General features: G+C 38.3%; 1 protein-coding gene across 1 annotated transcript in view; it reads right to left on the reverse strand.

The window, feature by feature from the left end:
• The window catches only part of mboat2a (membrane bound O-acyltransferase domain containing 2a), a 78,213-nt gene that overhangs the window by 12,802 nt on the left and 49,474 nt on the right, over positions 1–15,937 (reverse strand). Inside the window, exons 4-7 of the mRNA XM_036593263.1 lie at positions 11,988–12,083; positions 7,326–7,381; positions 2,102–2,156; positions 820–1,003 (exon numbers count right to left, since the gene is read on the reverse strand). Coding sequence (XP_036449156.1) covers positions 820–1,003; positions 2,102–2,156; positions 7,326–7,381; positions 11,988–12,083 — 391 coding nt within the window. The remainder of the gene's footprint in view (positions 1–819; positions 1,004–2,101; positions 2,157–7,325; positions 7,382–11,987; positions 12,084–15,937) is intronic.

Consider the following 15,937-nt stretch of genomic DNA (forward strand, 5'->3'; position numbering starts at 1 on the left):
ATTTTTTTACATAGAGAAGTGCGTAGCTGACAATGCTAAAAGCTTGGGCACCTAAACAACACAGTAATACTGAAAGCAGGCCTGTAATGGCTACTCTAACAATAAGAGAAGCTGTGAGAATGCGTCCTTCCAGACTTTGTCAACAGTGCAGTTGTTCTTTTCTGTGGCTGTGCTAAGGCTAGCTGGGCTTGTTTATCTTGTCTAACATTTATCACATGAGCAGCAAAAAAGAGGAAACTAGCAAAACCTGTCCTGAGTCATCTGCTAACACTCATGACACCCACGACCACTCATGGCAGGAAAGCACGAAATGTCCTCATTTAGGCACAAGCAATACTTCTGGAACAAGATTTTGTTTTGAAAGCAACGATATACATACGCAATACAAAAAACTGTACTGAAAGTACCATCTTTGAAACATTTTTATGACTTCCATTTGTCCCTCTTTTGCTGTAATAACAGTGTGCACATGAGTTAACATAACAAGTTCATGCAAAATACTGGTGAGTTAATAAAATACACCCAAGAGTCGCCTGAACACAAGCTTCAATGGAAGACGAAAAAAATCTGATCTTTTGTACAAAGGCCTTATCAGTGTCATAAATTTGCTTAGATTTGAATAGTGACCTAGAAATAGTAATGAATTTTTCTTCAGTTTACTTGTCACCCTTCTAATGAGGATATATTTCCAGTCTTTGACTGCCACGGAATATATCTGAACTTTAAGATTTAGCTTTCCTTTTAATAATCTGTGGTAAGCTGTGGTAGAAGGGTCACTCAGGCAGCAGGGGGAGCCATAAGTCTTAGAGGGCCTGTTACCTTAGGCGAGGGGTCACTCTGCTTGCATTTGCCATTCTCCTTGCCATTGGACTCCAGGTGTTTGCGCTGATAGCACGTACCCTCAATGAAGGCTATGTAGTCGTTGTACGAACATGTGGGTCCTGCCAGGATGCCCATGAAGTTACAGTTATAACTCAAATACTCCAGCAGACTGGGCATCTTGCTGCACAGTGCACACAAACAGAGGGCAACATCATTTAACAAACAATCAAACAAACATAGATCAACAAACAAACATAGAATGCAATGTCTGCTTCCACCAGAATATTCGCTCTAGTAGAGACAAAAAACAAATGATGTCAGCATCTTATGATTAGCTTCTAGGCAGAAATTATTCTTTCCCTTTTGTTAGTCACTGCATTAGTTAAGACTTAAGCAGGCAGTTTCAATGGTCTCTCTCTTGAGCCTGGGTGCTTTTCCTAAGGCAAATTTGATGGGTTAAATGAGGAAAATGCTGAGTGAATGAGTACATACTTTATCATTTCCTGCTAATGGCAGACTGCAGTTCATAATGGCCACGGCAAGTCTTTTAATTATGGAAATATGGAAAGCAGGGCTGCATAATATTTTTTTTAGTTAATCATTAATGCAGTGTAGGCTTTCACAATACTGATATTCCTCAGTTACAGTAACTTTCTTCCTTCTCACACAAGTTATAGTCATTTTCCCACTTCATTGTCCTAAGTGGTGCTTCTCGATAAACGTGCTCCGCCACTTCCGCTCCTCTCTTCCTCTCTTTCCTCTCTCCCGAAGAGACCGCTTCACAGCGGGATCACGCAGTTGCCTGGCAACAAGCCTTCAGTCCCTAAACATGGAAGTGCGGCCGCCACTTTCTGACTCAGACCCTGGAGGCAGATGGGCAATAATGCCCCTAATTGCCATCTCGAGAAAGAACAGTGCGTGCTTACCGGAGGAGGGGATTAGCACAGAGCTAGCTGATCAATGGGACCAATTCCATAAGTAATAGCAATCTACATTCCACTGTCTGTTTCAGTTAAGGTAATGGCTGAGCTGTAACAGAGGAGTGACCTGCTGAGCTGATATCAAGACTTCACCACTGTAATTTAACACATAATATTGTGAGTAGAGTAATAATAGAACAATTAGTGAACCAACAAAAGAAAAAGACCAAATGTAATTGAGTGTTAGAGAGATTATTAATTATTGCAGGAACAGCAGGAAAGAAACAGGCAGGGGTCAAAGGAGGTAAGGTGTAAGTACATGATCCCGTCCCAGATACAAACATACCTTTCGCACATACCTTACAGCGAGATACTTTTGACTGGGCTTGAGAAGTTCCTCTTTCTTGGTTAAACCTAAGAAAACAACACAGACAAACGTTCAACAAACAGCAGGCTAATTCAGTCACAGTTAAGCTTTCATATAACTCAAGATACCACACTTCAAACCCCTCTTTTCTTATTTATAAAACAATTATAAAAACTAGCTATTTAAAGATGCATGTATCAAAGAGTTACACAAAGGTTTATGCAGAGGTTTATGCAGATTTAGGGAAAAGAAATGCTGAACTGTTAAATGGCTCACTTAATGCATACCATCACTTAACACATACAGCCACCTCATAGACATGGTGATCAGAGATAACACGATACCACTTTCTCTTTTCACATCTAAATTTCGATATATAAACCAAAGTCCAAAAAAGCCAGTAAGTAAAAAGCAAATAGAGACAGAAATCAGATTTCTAGTGTGTTGATTTATAGTGTGTTGACAGTAGTGTTATTTTAACTTGTTTTCTATTTGCATATTCACATTTTTAAAAGAATCGCATTTGAGTATTCCAGTGGGAAAATATTTTACAAACCCAATTCCAAAAAAGTTGGGACAGCAGCTAAAATGCAAGTAAAAACAGAAAGCAATGATTTATAAACCTACTTTGACATTTATTAAAAACAGGACTGGTTTTATTTATTCAGCAACTTTTTAGGACTAGGAACATTGTTCAGAAAGCATCCTAAACAGGTGATGTAATCATTCTGGGTATAAGAGGAGCATTCAGGAAAGGCCTAGTCCTCTATGAGCAAGGATGAAAGGAGGTTCACTCACCACTAACCCAAAAATGCATCAGCAAAAAAGCCAACAGTTTAAAAATGTTTTAAAAATTATTTTAAAATAATGTTCTTCAGCCAAGGATTTTAGGTACTGCGCCCTCTACAGTGCAAAGTATCATCAAAGGATTTAGGAAATCCAGAAAAATCTCTGCCTGTAAAGGCCAAGCATGGCCAAAAAACATAAATGAATGCCCTTGACCTTTGGCCCCTCAGACAGCACTGCATTAACAACCAGCATGTTTCTGTGATGGACATCACCACATGGGCTTTGAAAAACTCAACAAACCATAAACATCCATCCGTTGCAGCATCCACAAATGCAGGTTAGACTGTACTATGCATAATGGAAGTCATGGGTCAACAGCAATAACTGTTTATGGAAATAATGGATGTTGTGTCCATTAGGCCAACAAAGTAAAGGGAAATCCAGACTGTTACTGGCATAAAGTTAAAAAGTCAGGGTCTGTCATGGTATGGGGGTATTAGTGGGTAACCCGCACCTCTGTGAAAGCATCATTAACACTTGATATGACAACACCAAGCCACATTCTGCACAATTTATATCACCATGGCTGCATAATTAGAGAGTGCAGGTGCTAGACTGGACTGCTGGGGTCCAGACCCATCTGAAAAGTGCTGTACAATTGCATAGCTGAAGATTTATGTAAATGAAGAAAAAAAAGCTTTCAAAACTGTATCAGTTTGTGTCTTCAGTCCCCAAACATTTATTAAGTGTTATTAAAAAGAAAGGTGATGTAACACAGAGGTAAACATGTATTAAATTTAGAATGAAATATGTAAAATATATTTATAAATCGATAAATAAAATTTCCATGATAAACTCATCATTGAGAGCTACGATGGCAGAACAGATCACACACAGCACCAAAGCCTGGCAGGAAAATAGTATTAGAAGCTCAGTAAGTGCTTCCTTGTGCTAGGCTTGACCCCTGCTCTCCCACATGTAGAGCAAGTAACTGAACCACTCAGCTAAACCACAAACTACAAAACACCTACATGCACAGCTCAAAAACTACTCTATCCTGAACTACTAGCCTGTAAAATGACGTAAAATGTGATGACCATTCTCACCCTCACTGTTGTGTGTAAAATGCTTTGACTGGATGATAAAATGTATAAAGCACTATTGGATACTGTCTCATCTGCATCATAAGGAGCTTTTTAAGGAATTCCATATACTTTTATGCCTAAACGGAAAATAAAAATATACATATTTATTAGTTTTTATACCTTTTAGACTGAAGCACCTAATGAAACTCACACATGTTTTGCAGGTTACCCATTCATTCATTGTAAATATACTACAATCTGTAGTGCTTATGCGATCTTACACTAACCAAAGCCTGGGCCTTTTGGACTGACTTTTAAAACACTGCTGTTAGCTCATGTAACTTTACATCAATAGCTGTTCCTTCATGTCTCCAAGTCAAACTCATTAGAATCTAAATTGTATAATTTCATGTTGGTTGAAAGCTGATGTGAACTTTACAGTCTGTATCCCTGTCTCTGATCAATACTACTTGTTCTTTGACCCAGAATCCTGATGGAAAGACATCGCCTGAGGTTAAAACAAAGCACTATGGTTTCTCTGCTTTCTTTCAGTTTAAACTAAAGTCTGCCCTTTAATAAGACAGCACTAGAGGATAGGAAATAAAATCTCATACCCAGAATACCAAATGGGCTGTTTATAATAAATAGCTCTTTTTCACAAGTTCACAACAAGAGGCATCACACAGTTCTGAGACTACATGTAACAATGGAAATAGGTTCAGAGTTCAGAGTACACGTCTTCACTGAGGGCTTTTTAAACCCTAGTTACCAACTGCCAGCACTGTACTCTGTTGTTGTGGTTTGCGGCAGCAGCAGCATAAGTGTTCACGAGGTATTAAGACATCAGAGCTGTTGTGAGCTACAGCATGGAGGTTTTTTCCGGTCTGGTGTGCATGCTGGGTCAGTATTAGAGGAAACTACCATCCAGTCAAGTGCCAACTCATGTCAGCCAGTGAAATTTTGCAGAACTTGTAAAGTACACCAGAATGCACACAACTGTAAGGGCATCTTGTAAATGTGCACTGTGCTAGTGTTTAAAGTGCTGCAGACAGCTGAAGGGCTTTGTCACACATTCCTTTCAGAAGTCAAGCCAGACGTCACTGGCACTTCTGATTATGAGATACAACCAGTAAGTCTCTGAAATGGTAAACCTTAGGGAAACAAGATAAAATCAGAATTATATCTGTACCGGTGATTACCTTCACACGCAAATGTTTAAAATGCATTTAACATACTAGGAAAAAAAATCATCAAATATAAATGCCATATATGTGCCATAACTGTTGCACAGGTCACATTTTACGTTTAACTTTTTTCCAACATGTGAAATGTCAGCACATAAACAGAAACTGTGTTTCTTACTTAAATGTGCACTCTGTGTGTTCTCTGTACAGGATGTGTTATTTTCGTTTAGAACATCAACAAAACGTCATTTGAGCAAACTTTTGCATATGACTGTATCTGCTTAATGTGCAAAAATCTCTCTGTTGTATTCGCTCTACTGTAGCCCTATAAAATAAAAGTACCATTTCTCTGTAATGTTAATCCCGTAGGGCTGGGCATTGTGAGCAACTTCACAATGTGATAAGTATCACGGTACAAGCATCACGACATGAAATGATTCAGTACATTGATAAAGCACACCTGACGTACAGAAACTACAGTAATAATGAATAAATAAGGTTAGGGAGAATGATAATGACATTTTTATTAATGCTATCCTTAACATAATTTGTTGGGTTTTTTTTGTACTCCTGTACACTACTAACGAGGACTATACTTGTCTCTACATCAGTTAGCAAAAGATACTTTACTCACACACACAACAGCACATGATAAACTAATAAAGTTTCTTCACTCTGTACTCCATTTCATTTTAACGTGGGCCTAGTGGTAGAAGAAATGGCCAGCAATCGGAAGGTTGTGGGTTCAAATCCCACTACTGACTGGGTATTCCTGGAAGTGTCCTTGTGCAAGACATTTAACCGCCACTGAACGTATATCTGCTGGCGACACTTTGCTGTTCCCTGACAGGGCATAGTTGGGCGGCAAAATGACAAATTACCTCTGTATTACCAATAAAAATAACATACTGTATATGTCACTCTCTCAGAGTTGACTGCAGTATCTGTTTCATTCATGCATACACACGCTGTGTAGAAGTAAATACATAAATTAATACAGTATCACTGTATCACAATAACAGCAATGAGCAGAAAGATTATTACCTGTCTAATGGCAAAGGCCACTCCCTAAGGAACCCAGACGTCATTAGCTATCAAACTTCACTGCTCTTAACCCTTATAAATCACAGATATCAGTAGCAATAACAAAAACATGATGCAATTTGAGATTAACTATCTCACTCTCAGCTCATTGAAACAAGTAGAGATCTTCTACCAAAAGGGCTGATGCTAAACTTTCCATCAATAAGTAAGTAAGAACATGTAAGTAGAACAGGACATATTTGATTACAATCTGAATTTGAATAATTCATCATGAGTTACTGTTGTGTGAACAGTCTTGAACAAAAACATCTATGTTTGCCACAGTTATTTACTGACATAAAAATACATAAAAAGTCAGAAGATTCAAACCAGTCAGTACTGAAGGTAAACTGAAGGTGAATGTATTTAATTTTGTAAGTAATTATGTAATTAAATACATAGTTACATAGGAATAGCATAGCAACACAGCAGTTTCTGAAGACATTTGTACTTCCCAGGCTAACATGATGCTTGTGATCTCTACAGGACACCATTGTGGACCAAGCCAAGATCCATGGGACATGTGCTTTGGTCAGCTGTTTTTTGAGGTTACACTGCTTTTCAAAGAAACAAGACACCTCTACATCACCTTATACCAGTGCTGAGTAAGCACATCAGTGCTGTGAATGTTTGGCAACTAAGTAAACTAAAACATTCAGCTGAGCATGTAAAGACAGGTGGCACCAAACAAATACTGCACTGAAACAGCAATAAGCATACAAGGGTAAAGTGGGTTTGGACTGAAAACACCATCTTCCCATGGAACAATGGTGGTATTCACAATGGACTCAATGAAGTGACAATGCAATTTCCCACATCAATACAAAAATTGCACCATTCCTGAAGACACAGTGGGCACATCTAATACACAGTCCATTTAGGAGTGTAGAACTGAGCAGAAAGACAGTAACATTCTGCCTCTTTGATTTCTTTTTTGCTGGCGCAGAAAGAGCGAGGCTGCAGACAAATAAGACATTTCCAGTCATGAGAGTTTCAAAGAGCAGTTTGAAAGAAGAAAGAAGATTGAGACTGACCTATCTGATGTGAAGAAGAACGTGCTAAATCTGTCACTCACCGTCATGAATCTCAAACGCCAGGCTGGTGATCTTCTGTGTAATAACCATCATAGGTCTTGGGGCAGGAGAAAAAGAGAGAAAGAACAGAGACAGCATAAATACATTTCCTTTCATTCACTGACAAACACACTGGGCCTTTATAGCTGAACTGCCTTATAAAAGCGGAACAATATTAGATTAAAAAAAAACAAAAACAAAAAAAAACACAAACAAAAACCCAGACTGCAATATTTTATTTTTTTACGCTAAATATTAGAATATTCCATAAACAAAAAGAGTAAAAATTAGATGAACTATTCTTAAATGCAGCAATTTATCACTTCAGCATATAACAAAGAAACGGGTGGTCTCTTGGGGTTGGCCTTATGCCTAGAATATAACCAAATTCCTGCAGTGTCTGATGGTCATAGATATAAGTACGAGTGTATGTGATATGTATACGTATGCAAAAATGACTTGAGAAATTTGGACGTGAAAAAACATTTAGCGTTTAGGGCCCAGAGAAGCCGCTGTGTGCTTACGCATACACCTCTTGTTAGGGTTAGAAAGCAATTTTGACATACAGTTGTAAGAAAACGTTGTTTATTAGGGGTTGCTGAAACTGCATACTGTAGGTTGATATATATATTCTTCAGTTCTGTTTTTACTATTTGCTTCAGGTGTTAAACTGAATGGAAATCACAGAATAATAAGCCACTGTTTATCTACAAAAGTAGGTTTACTTAAGTGGATTTATTTGTAAAGACAAAGACACATGGAGTAAACTATAAAATAAACAGGGCCTGACCAACCAAAACACCGATCAAACACAAAGCACACAACCAGGGGTATAAATACACAGGAAACAAACAAGAAACACCTGGGACTAACGAGAGAGCAGGGCTACAGACTGCACAGCAAAAGCACAAGGCAAAACACACAAGGAGCAGACACAGACAGACAGAAACAAAGAAAGGCAAGGGCAGAGCAAGACAGGATGTTACACTGTTGCTACCAAAACATATATTTTCTGCAATTAAGTAAACTATTTTTTGTCTTAATGGAAAAACATTATCATTTAATGTGTGTACAACTATTTGAAGCTGTGTTTGCTAGTAATGTACTAGCTAGCGTTTTTTGAGTTATGTTGAAAATTAGCAAAATTTGTCTCTACAAAAACTGTCACTACCACACCATTTGGTAAAGTTCTGACAATGTTATGATTGTTGTGTCAGTGCCAAAATGGAATGATTGATAATTTATTTTAACAAAATAAATATACAGACATTAAAAGCAAGCAAGAGTCAGTTAAAAGTCTAAAGTGTGTTTTCAACTATGACTTTGAACCAATTCAGTAGAATTATTCATATACTGTATCAGAGAGGTTAACCATACTGTAATATAAATTTTTGACCATACGTTGTACTACTACTACTCTAGCAATGGAACGGCTGTGTTTAGAAGGAAAATTAAGGCCATCGTTTAATACTCTGGTAAGGACTGCATGATACATACAAAATACCATATTGTGATATACCTTAAAATATACTGAAAACACTTTTGAGAATCCTTGATGTGAAGACTGGTGAGCGTTATTTTTGACCAAAATGGATTTTGTTGTTAATGCTTATTGGACCATGTGAATGCCCTGATTCATCAAAACACCCAAATAACATCTGTGATTGGTCTGGATGCTCATAGCCCACAGTAAAACATTCAGTCATTGGTTAGGGGCTCATTGGCATGTTGCACACTTTTACAGTGTCAGTACTGCGAAGGCTGAGGTCACAATAATTATTAACTGATGATATATCACATAGCCATAATACCCTGCAATTAAAACAATAAAAACAAATTAAAGGAACAATAAGGAACCATGCCAGAGCAGTTATAGTCATTTATGACTTTGCCACTCTTTGGAATATGGCATGAAATCAGGTTAACCGAAACAAAAATAGACCAGCATTCTGACTAAGCAAAACTCAAGCAGATCTTCAGGCAGATCTACTGACAACTCACAGTATTACTGAGGTCAAATCTTGTGCTTCACCATCTTGGCAGGCTTCATCTCACCTGCCTCAAGAAGATAGCATTGCTCCATTGCTCTCTCCTCCAATCCTTCCTCTCTCTCCCTCTCTCTGATTCCTGCTTTCAGCTCTATCACAGTCGTCATCCATTATTCATCCTGCTACACCGCCAGTGTCCACATGCCCGTTACAGTCCAACAACTTACTGAGCATGAAATTCACTCAGCTCCAAGCTTTTCTCGCTAGCACTTCACTTCTTTAAAAAGTACAATCATAATGCCACACAAATGTGGCAGAAGGATGTATGTATACAGAAGGCCTTACTGCAGAAGGTGGACAGTGAACACAATCAGACTGGGCTTTAGCCAAGGTTAATTTAAAGTTGGAGTATATTCAAGCTGACTGAATAATATAGCTAGTGTTATATGTACACTTAATAGAAGGTTTAAATGAGTTACAGTGCACAGGCCAATGCTTTAGAATAGGGCTATTAATTTAAATTGCTCCTTCAAAGCATAAGTCAAGATCAGATCTTGGCACAATCTACTGAGCATAGAGCTGGGCGATATGGCCAAAAATGTTACCACGATAAAAACATTTCATATCGGTCAAAGTCAAATCATTATTTCTTTCAAGTTTGAAGGCTGATATTTGCACCTGAGTGGTTAATTGCTGTTTTAAACTATCCTTTATGGTCTGAACATGACAAACACTCACCAAACAGTGGAACATTTCACTAATCTGTCATGGGAGAGTGGGAGAAAGTTTCTGGTGAGCTGTTTTTACCAGCTGGAAAAGCACGGCCGCAGTTTTTGTAATCGTCATAATTTAAGAAAAAAAAAAAACAGATTTTTTTAGCTGTGTGGTGACGAGTGCTCGGCTATCTGGTTACAAGTGCTAAACAGTTTAGTTTCTCAACAACAATAGCTTAATACGAACAGCAAATGTTAGCTGGCTCAGTAGGTCAGTGATGGATCACACCGCCTTACTGTTATCACTCCTACTACATCCACGTCAGAGCATATCACAGTATTCAAACACCAGCTGGCAGACATCTGGGTCTCTCTATTCTATCATAACTTAGTAGTTTGAGAGGTGAACCGCAATATATCTGACACTCGCTGTGTAAAAGCTTTAACTGCAGTGTGATTCTCTCGCAACAGAGTCTTCCTTTTAGGTACATTTAAACTGAAATCAGCGCTTCTTTTGTTGTGTTTGATCTACAGTAACATCAATTCGCCATGCTGTGCGAGTGACTCGAGCGCTACTTCAAGTTAGCCAGCTGCTAAGGCAGCTAGCCTGGGAAGCTAGCATATTCCCAATCTCCAATGCCACACATGAAAAATCGCATCCTCAGTTTACTTTCGTTTAAATCAGGGCTGTATCTTGCATGAACCCACTTCTTTCTTTCACTTCTGTTGCTTGGGAATGCACTAATACTAAAATATGATAATAATACTAATAAGTGCCGTAACAGCGCTGTAGTTGTGTGGAGCAGACGTGATTTAACGCTGATAAAGCTTGTTAGGATGTAAGGAAAGAGGTGAGTTCACTTTAAGACAGTATAGTTACGCCACTTATCTTGTCACTCACGCTTGGTCACAGCAGAACAGATGGCCAATCGCTCCACTCAAACAGGGAATATATGCCATGTTTCATACACTGCCGAAGTATATTTGACGACTCGTTTTACTCGTCGCCCCCTCCCTCTTTCCCATGTTGGGAAAGAGAGGTGACAAAGAACTAGAGGCCTAACTTCATCTTAATCTACTGGCTACATGACATCAAATATTAAAAGCAGAGTTATGAAAATGTAATACTTCTGTGCCGTGCGGCCCCGATGACGGCCACAAGAGCTGGTAGGAAGGCGGGGCCCGAACCCCAAGCGAGGACGAAACCCCGCTAGGACAGGGAGAGTGGGACAACTTTGAGGGAGTGGTGGACGGAGCACAAGTCTTGAGCCTCGCACGTATTTATAGTAGCAAATTTCGTAGCATCATTATGAGATGCAAAAAGAATTATTACCAAAAAATGTTGACTTACTATAATTTATGTGATTTCCATTTCTTTAAATTAGTTCACACCACAAAGCATGTAAATTAAGGACTGCACTGAATGCACTTGCAGAGAACAGTGTTTGAGTGTTTCACTGTTGATCTGCTGCTGCTCAAACTGTTTAAACAAGTCTATGCTGGTCAGTGCAGGAGAGCAAAGGAAAAGGAAAAGCATTTTTAATCAATTCTTATTCTCATCATCATGATTACTGTGTTTGATTTTCATGTTAGACACTTTTGTGTTAGACACTTCCGTTAGACACGTTGCAGACATATTTAATATTGTAATAATTTAGATCTCATTTTCTAAATGTATGACTATTCAAAATTCTCACCCATCCCTACTGACTTCGCATAGCTACATGTTCCTTTCATGCTGCACTCTCTGTTGAACACTGCCACAAAATGTGTTATTTTTAATGAGATAAAACTTTACTATTTTATTTTATAAAATTTGAACCTAAAATTTGAAACTTGGGATTTACACAGCTAAAAGAATTCCAACATGCTTGCCACAAATCTGACAAATTCATATGCATACTCTTCTCATAAAGTAGACATTGTTTGATCGCAGCTGTGGTGTTGTGCTAGATCAACTTACCCAGTGAAGTCTGCCGAGTACATTCCATAGTCGAAAACATAGACTCTGGTGATCTGGCAAAGTGTGAGGTAACCCAGGGCAACCACAAAGCAGTATCTACAAAGAGGAAGACAACAGAGAGGACATCCTGAATGAGCTACACCCCACTGGAACAGGAAGGAAGACAAGGCACTAAGTGCTACATAATCTACTGTCCCATTTTAGAAGTTGTCACAAAAACATGGATGAGTGATTACAGCTACTAGAGCTGTCCATTGCTGACAGTCTGGGCTGGACAGACCAGGATCATTTAACCCTTCACTTAACTACATAGTAAGGCCTGACCAATATTTCAGCTTGCGCATAATTACACCCAATATTAATAGCTTGTGGGTTTATCAGTATGTTCTTTGATGCAAAGAAATCCTTTTACTTTTCATAATGGTTTCATACTCAATTGCTAGTCTTTACAGAGACCGCTAAGCAGGCAGTCACCACTTACACACTTTTATCACATCAATATGGGTTGACGTGGTACATTTGGACACAAAACACCACAGTTAAAATGGCAAAAACATGTAAACTACATCCAACCTAAACCAAACCAAACCACACATTTAGGATGAGAACAACATGTTATAATACATACACAACTTTCAAATAAGAGAAATGTAGAAAAATAAGAGCTAATTAACCCTTAATTAAACCTCATATCTCGCTGGCAACACATTCAAAGACTTTTTCCTCTTTAACTTATTGAACACGTGTATGGTTATGATACACGTATGTCTACATTAAGAAAAGTAAAGTGTATAAGCTATTAGAGTTTGTTCTACAGTGAACAGGATTTTTAATAAGATTAACAAAAGAAGCACGCTTAAGTGTGAACTACTTCCCTATTGAATTGATACAGAGTGATACAAAAATAAATAAATAAATAAAAATCTACCATCTGTTAGTTTTGTTAGCTTTTGCACTGACCTCAGCATACTTCTTGCGAAATGAAATTCTCGAGGGTTGTGCGAAGTCGAAAGCTCCTTTGTGAGCTTACTAGCTCGCATACTTTCTGCGTTTTCGTGTTGCCTGTCGTGGACGCTCTACGTTACTATGACATTTTATGATAAGTTTCATGACTGCTGGAAAACGATTCTTTCACTGTTCTAACTACGGCGACGTTTGAGTTCAGAATGCTGCCACCATTTCAGGTGGAACGGGAAAATTCGAATAAGAAGCTGGTGAACAGAAAGCCAACTTCAGCCTCGTCCTCTTGTGAACCTAAATATAAGATAACCTGTATGTTTTGGTGCGTAGTACTAGTTGGAACTACCGAATAATAGACTTAACGTCTTACAATTAGGAGATATTCATTGTTTATTGAACAAATGCGCGTTTCACAGTGAAATATTAGTGTTTGCGCCAAAGCTCCTCAAAGTCATCCATCTTTGTTTAGAGGCACGCCTCTATTTTACCGACCAGTCAGAGGCTTTGTCGCGTAGCATGTTCGTCCACGAAGTTCGCCCAGCTGCCATGTGCGCGACATGGCGAATGAAGCCTCCGCACAACGTCTGCGGTTGTTCTTTTCTCCACAATTACTTCATATTGTTCGCTGAAGCCAGGCGAACGTCATCTCTGCAAGAAGTCTGCTGAAGCCTTTAATCAAACTTGGACCACAATACACAGTCATAAGTTTGGGCACCCTGTTTAAATTATATGCTTTGTTGATGTTCTAAGTGAAAATAAGTTAGCCCATTTTTTAGAGAAAATCATCTTAAAAGTTTATCTTTTAAACAAAAGACTATTTTGCCTTACAACACCCTGCATGAGCTAAAAATATATTCCAAAAATACATTTTACATTTACGGGATTTGGCAGACGCTCTTATCCAGAGCACCTTACAATTTGATCATTTTACACAAGTGAAGGAAGTATTAGGAGTCTTGCTCAAGGACTCTTATTAGTATAGTATAGGTTACTTGTCCAGGCAGGGGATTGAACCCCAGTCTACAGCGTGGAAGGCAGAGGTGTTAAAACCTTATGTCAGAACTATCAAAAAATCTAAATCTCAAATGTTAGGCAGCTTATTTAAAACCATTTCCTGCAATAATCCTTTCACCACCACTTTGTTTACATCTTAAGCACTTAGCTATGCAGATTTTTTGAAAAATCATTGGAATTTTTAAAATATGTAGAGTTTAAGAGGTTAATATAGAACAAAACCAAGAGTGACAATATTTGAATCATTTAGATCAAAATAGAATCATTCATATGTAAGAGAAATGCACATATCCTGTACTTTAAGCAGAAAAGAAGAAAGACTGCAGGCTGTCATTGTCACCTCTCTAAAAATAGTACCATGATCACTTTGATATCACTGATATTCCAGATGCTAATTTATGCAAGATGTTTGCATTCTGACTACAAGAATGAATTAGTGAGCAACGTGCAGGAAAGAGGAAATAATCCTGTGTACGTTATAAATCTGACTGTTTAGCTTGACTAACTGCCAGCAAGAGGACTAAGAACCAAAACCAGACATAAAAATGATTATGGAGGGCTGTTTTCAACAAACTGTCATCTTGAACCCTGGGCCTATTATCAGTTATTCATATTAAGACTTGCTTTTCAGTATCTGCTATGAATTATTCTATAACGCCTGTAAGGCCACATACAGACTGTTTGGGTCTAAATGGGTCTACACTGTGGTTTCCTCCAGCCAGCCACTTCAAACAGCTCCACCATGTTAAGCCTGTTGAAGCTTTGGCCTCCGCCCCAAAAAACAAACATATCTGTGGAACAGCTCCAGAGAGTGAGCCTCTATCCTCCTTGGCAGATTCCTAAGCTACATTCTGAGGGAGGACGACTGGCAACGACTGTTAACTCCAAGACTTCTAACAATGCCAGTTTAGCACGTCCCCAGACCCACTGGTGGCATTCGGAGGCAGCGGCCGCCTTGCCACAAACACTGGCTCTCTTTTTTCAGGCCGTGGCTCCGCTGTGAAAGGCCTTGTTCTGCTGGTAAGCGTGCTGCTTTGTTCTGCGTGTCTTCCCTCCAGCTGCACACCGGACAGAGCTGTTCACTGTTGTGCAGAACAAGAGGGTCACCAAGTTTGAATGCTTAATTTATTTAATCAACGGAATGACATTATCATTACTTTACAGGGGGATTTAGAAAGATTGATTAAAATTATTATACAGAATATCAGGTGACAATCATATGGCACACTGTTCCACTCTGACGTAAAAGCAGCTTCTGTCCAGAATTACAGGGAGAAATATGATTCTGGCAAATATCCCCTCTGGACCCATTTTAAGAATCTTTCTTAAAAGCTCTTATTTAGTGCAGATTTATTTATGCCTAATTCATTTATCTATTTATTTATTTTTACTTCATATTTTTGCTCCATGATCATCATGGTGTTCTTTTTATTTCTCAAAAAGCTAGCCCTGAATCTTCCTTTAAAAAACTTGTATCATTTCAGAAATTAAATGTATTTGTAAATGCAATTAATAAACATGACAACTTCTCTATGACTTCATATTAAAGAAAAAAGGAAACCTGAGATGAAAATTCAGCTTTTTATCTTGATAGTTCACGTCCTTGATCACATTGAGGCTGATGAAAAATAGGTCTATTTATGCCATTTTATCTATACCTTTCCATTAATAACATGATTTCTGAATGATGTTGCATTCAGAATTTAGTTTTTCTGAATTTCTGAACAAGGAAACACATGAATAGGAATATGTCACATCAGTTGCATTTTATTGTTACTCAAATTAAAAATATAAATAATAAAAGTTTACCAATCCAAACTGCACTCTGGTTGAGCTTTCACAAAAAGTGAAAGCCAATTTTACCAATCCAAACTGCACTCTGGTGTGCACCTTTCACACAATGATAAAAACAATTTAACACACAGAATGTTCTGGTTTTACATACTGAAACTGATGAAATGATTTACTGCTGCCAA

Source organism: Colossoma macropomum, unplaced genomic scaffold, assembly GCF_904425465.1.
Source record: "Colossoma macropomum unplaced genomic scaffold, Colossoma_macropomum, whole genome shotgun sequence".
NCBI classification, from domain to species: domain Eukaryota; kingdom Metazoa; phylum Chordata; class Actinopteri; order Characiformes; family Serrasalmidae; genus Colossoma; species Colossoma macropomum.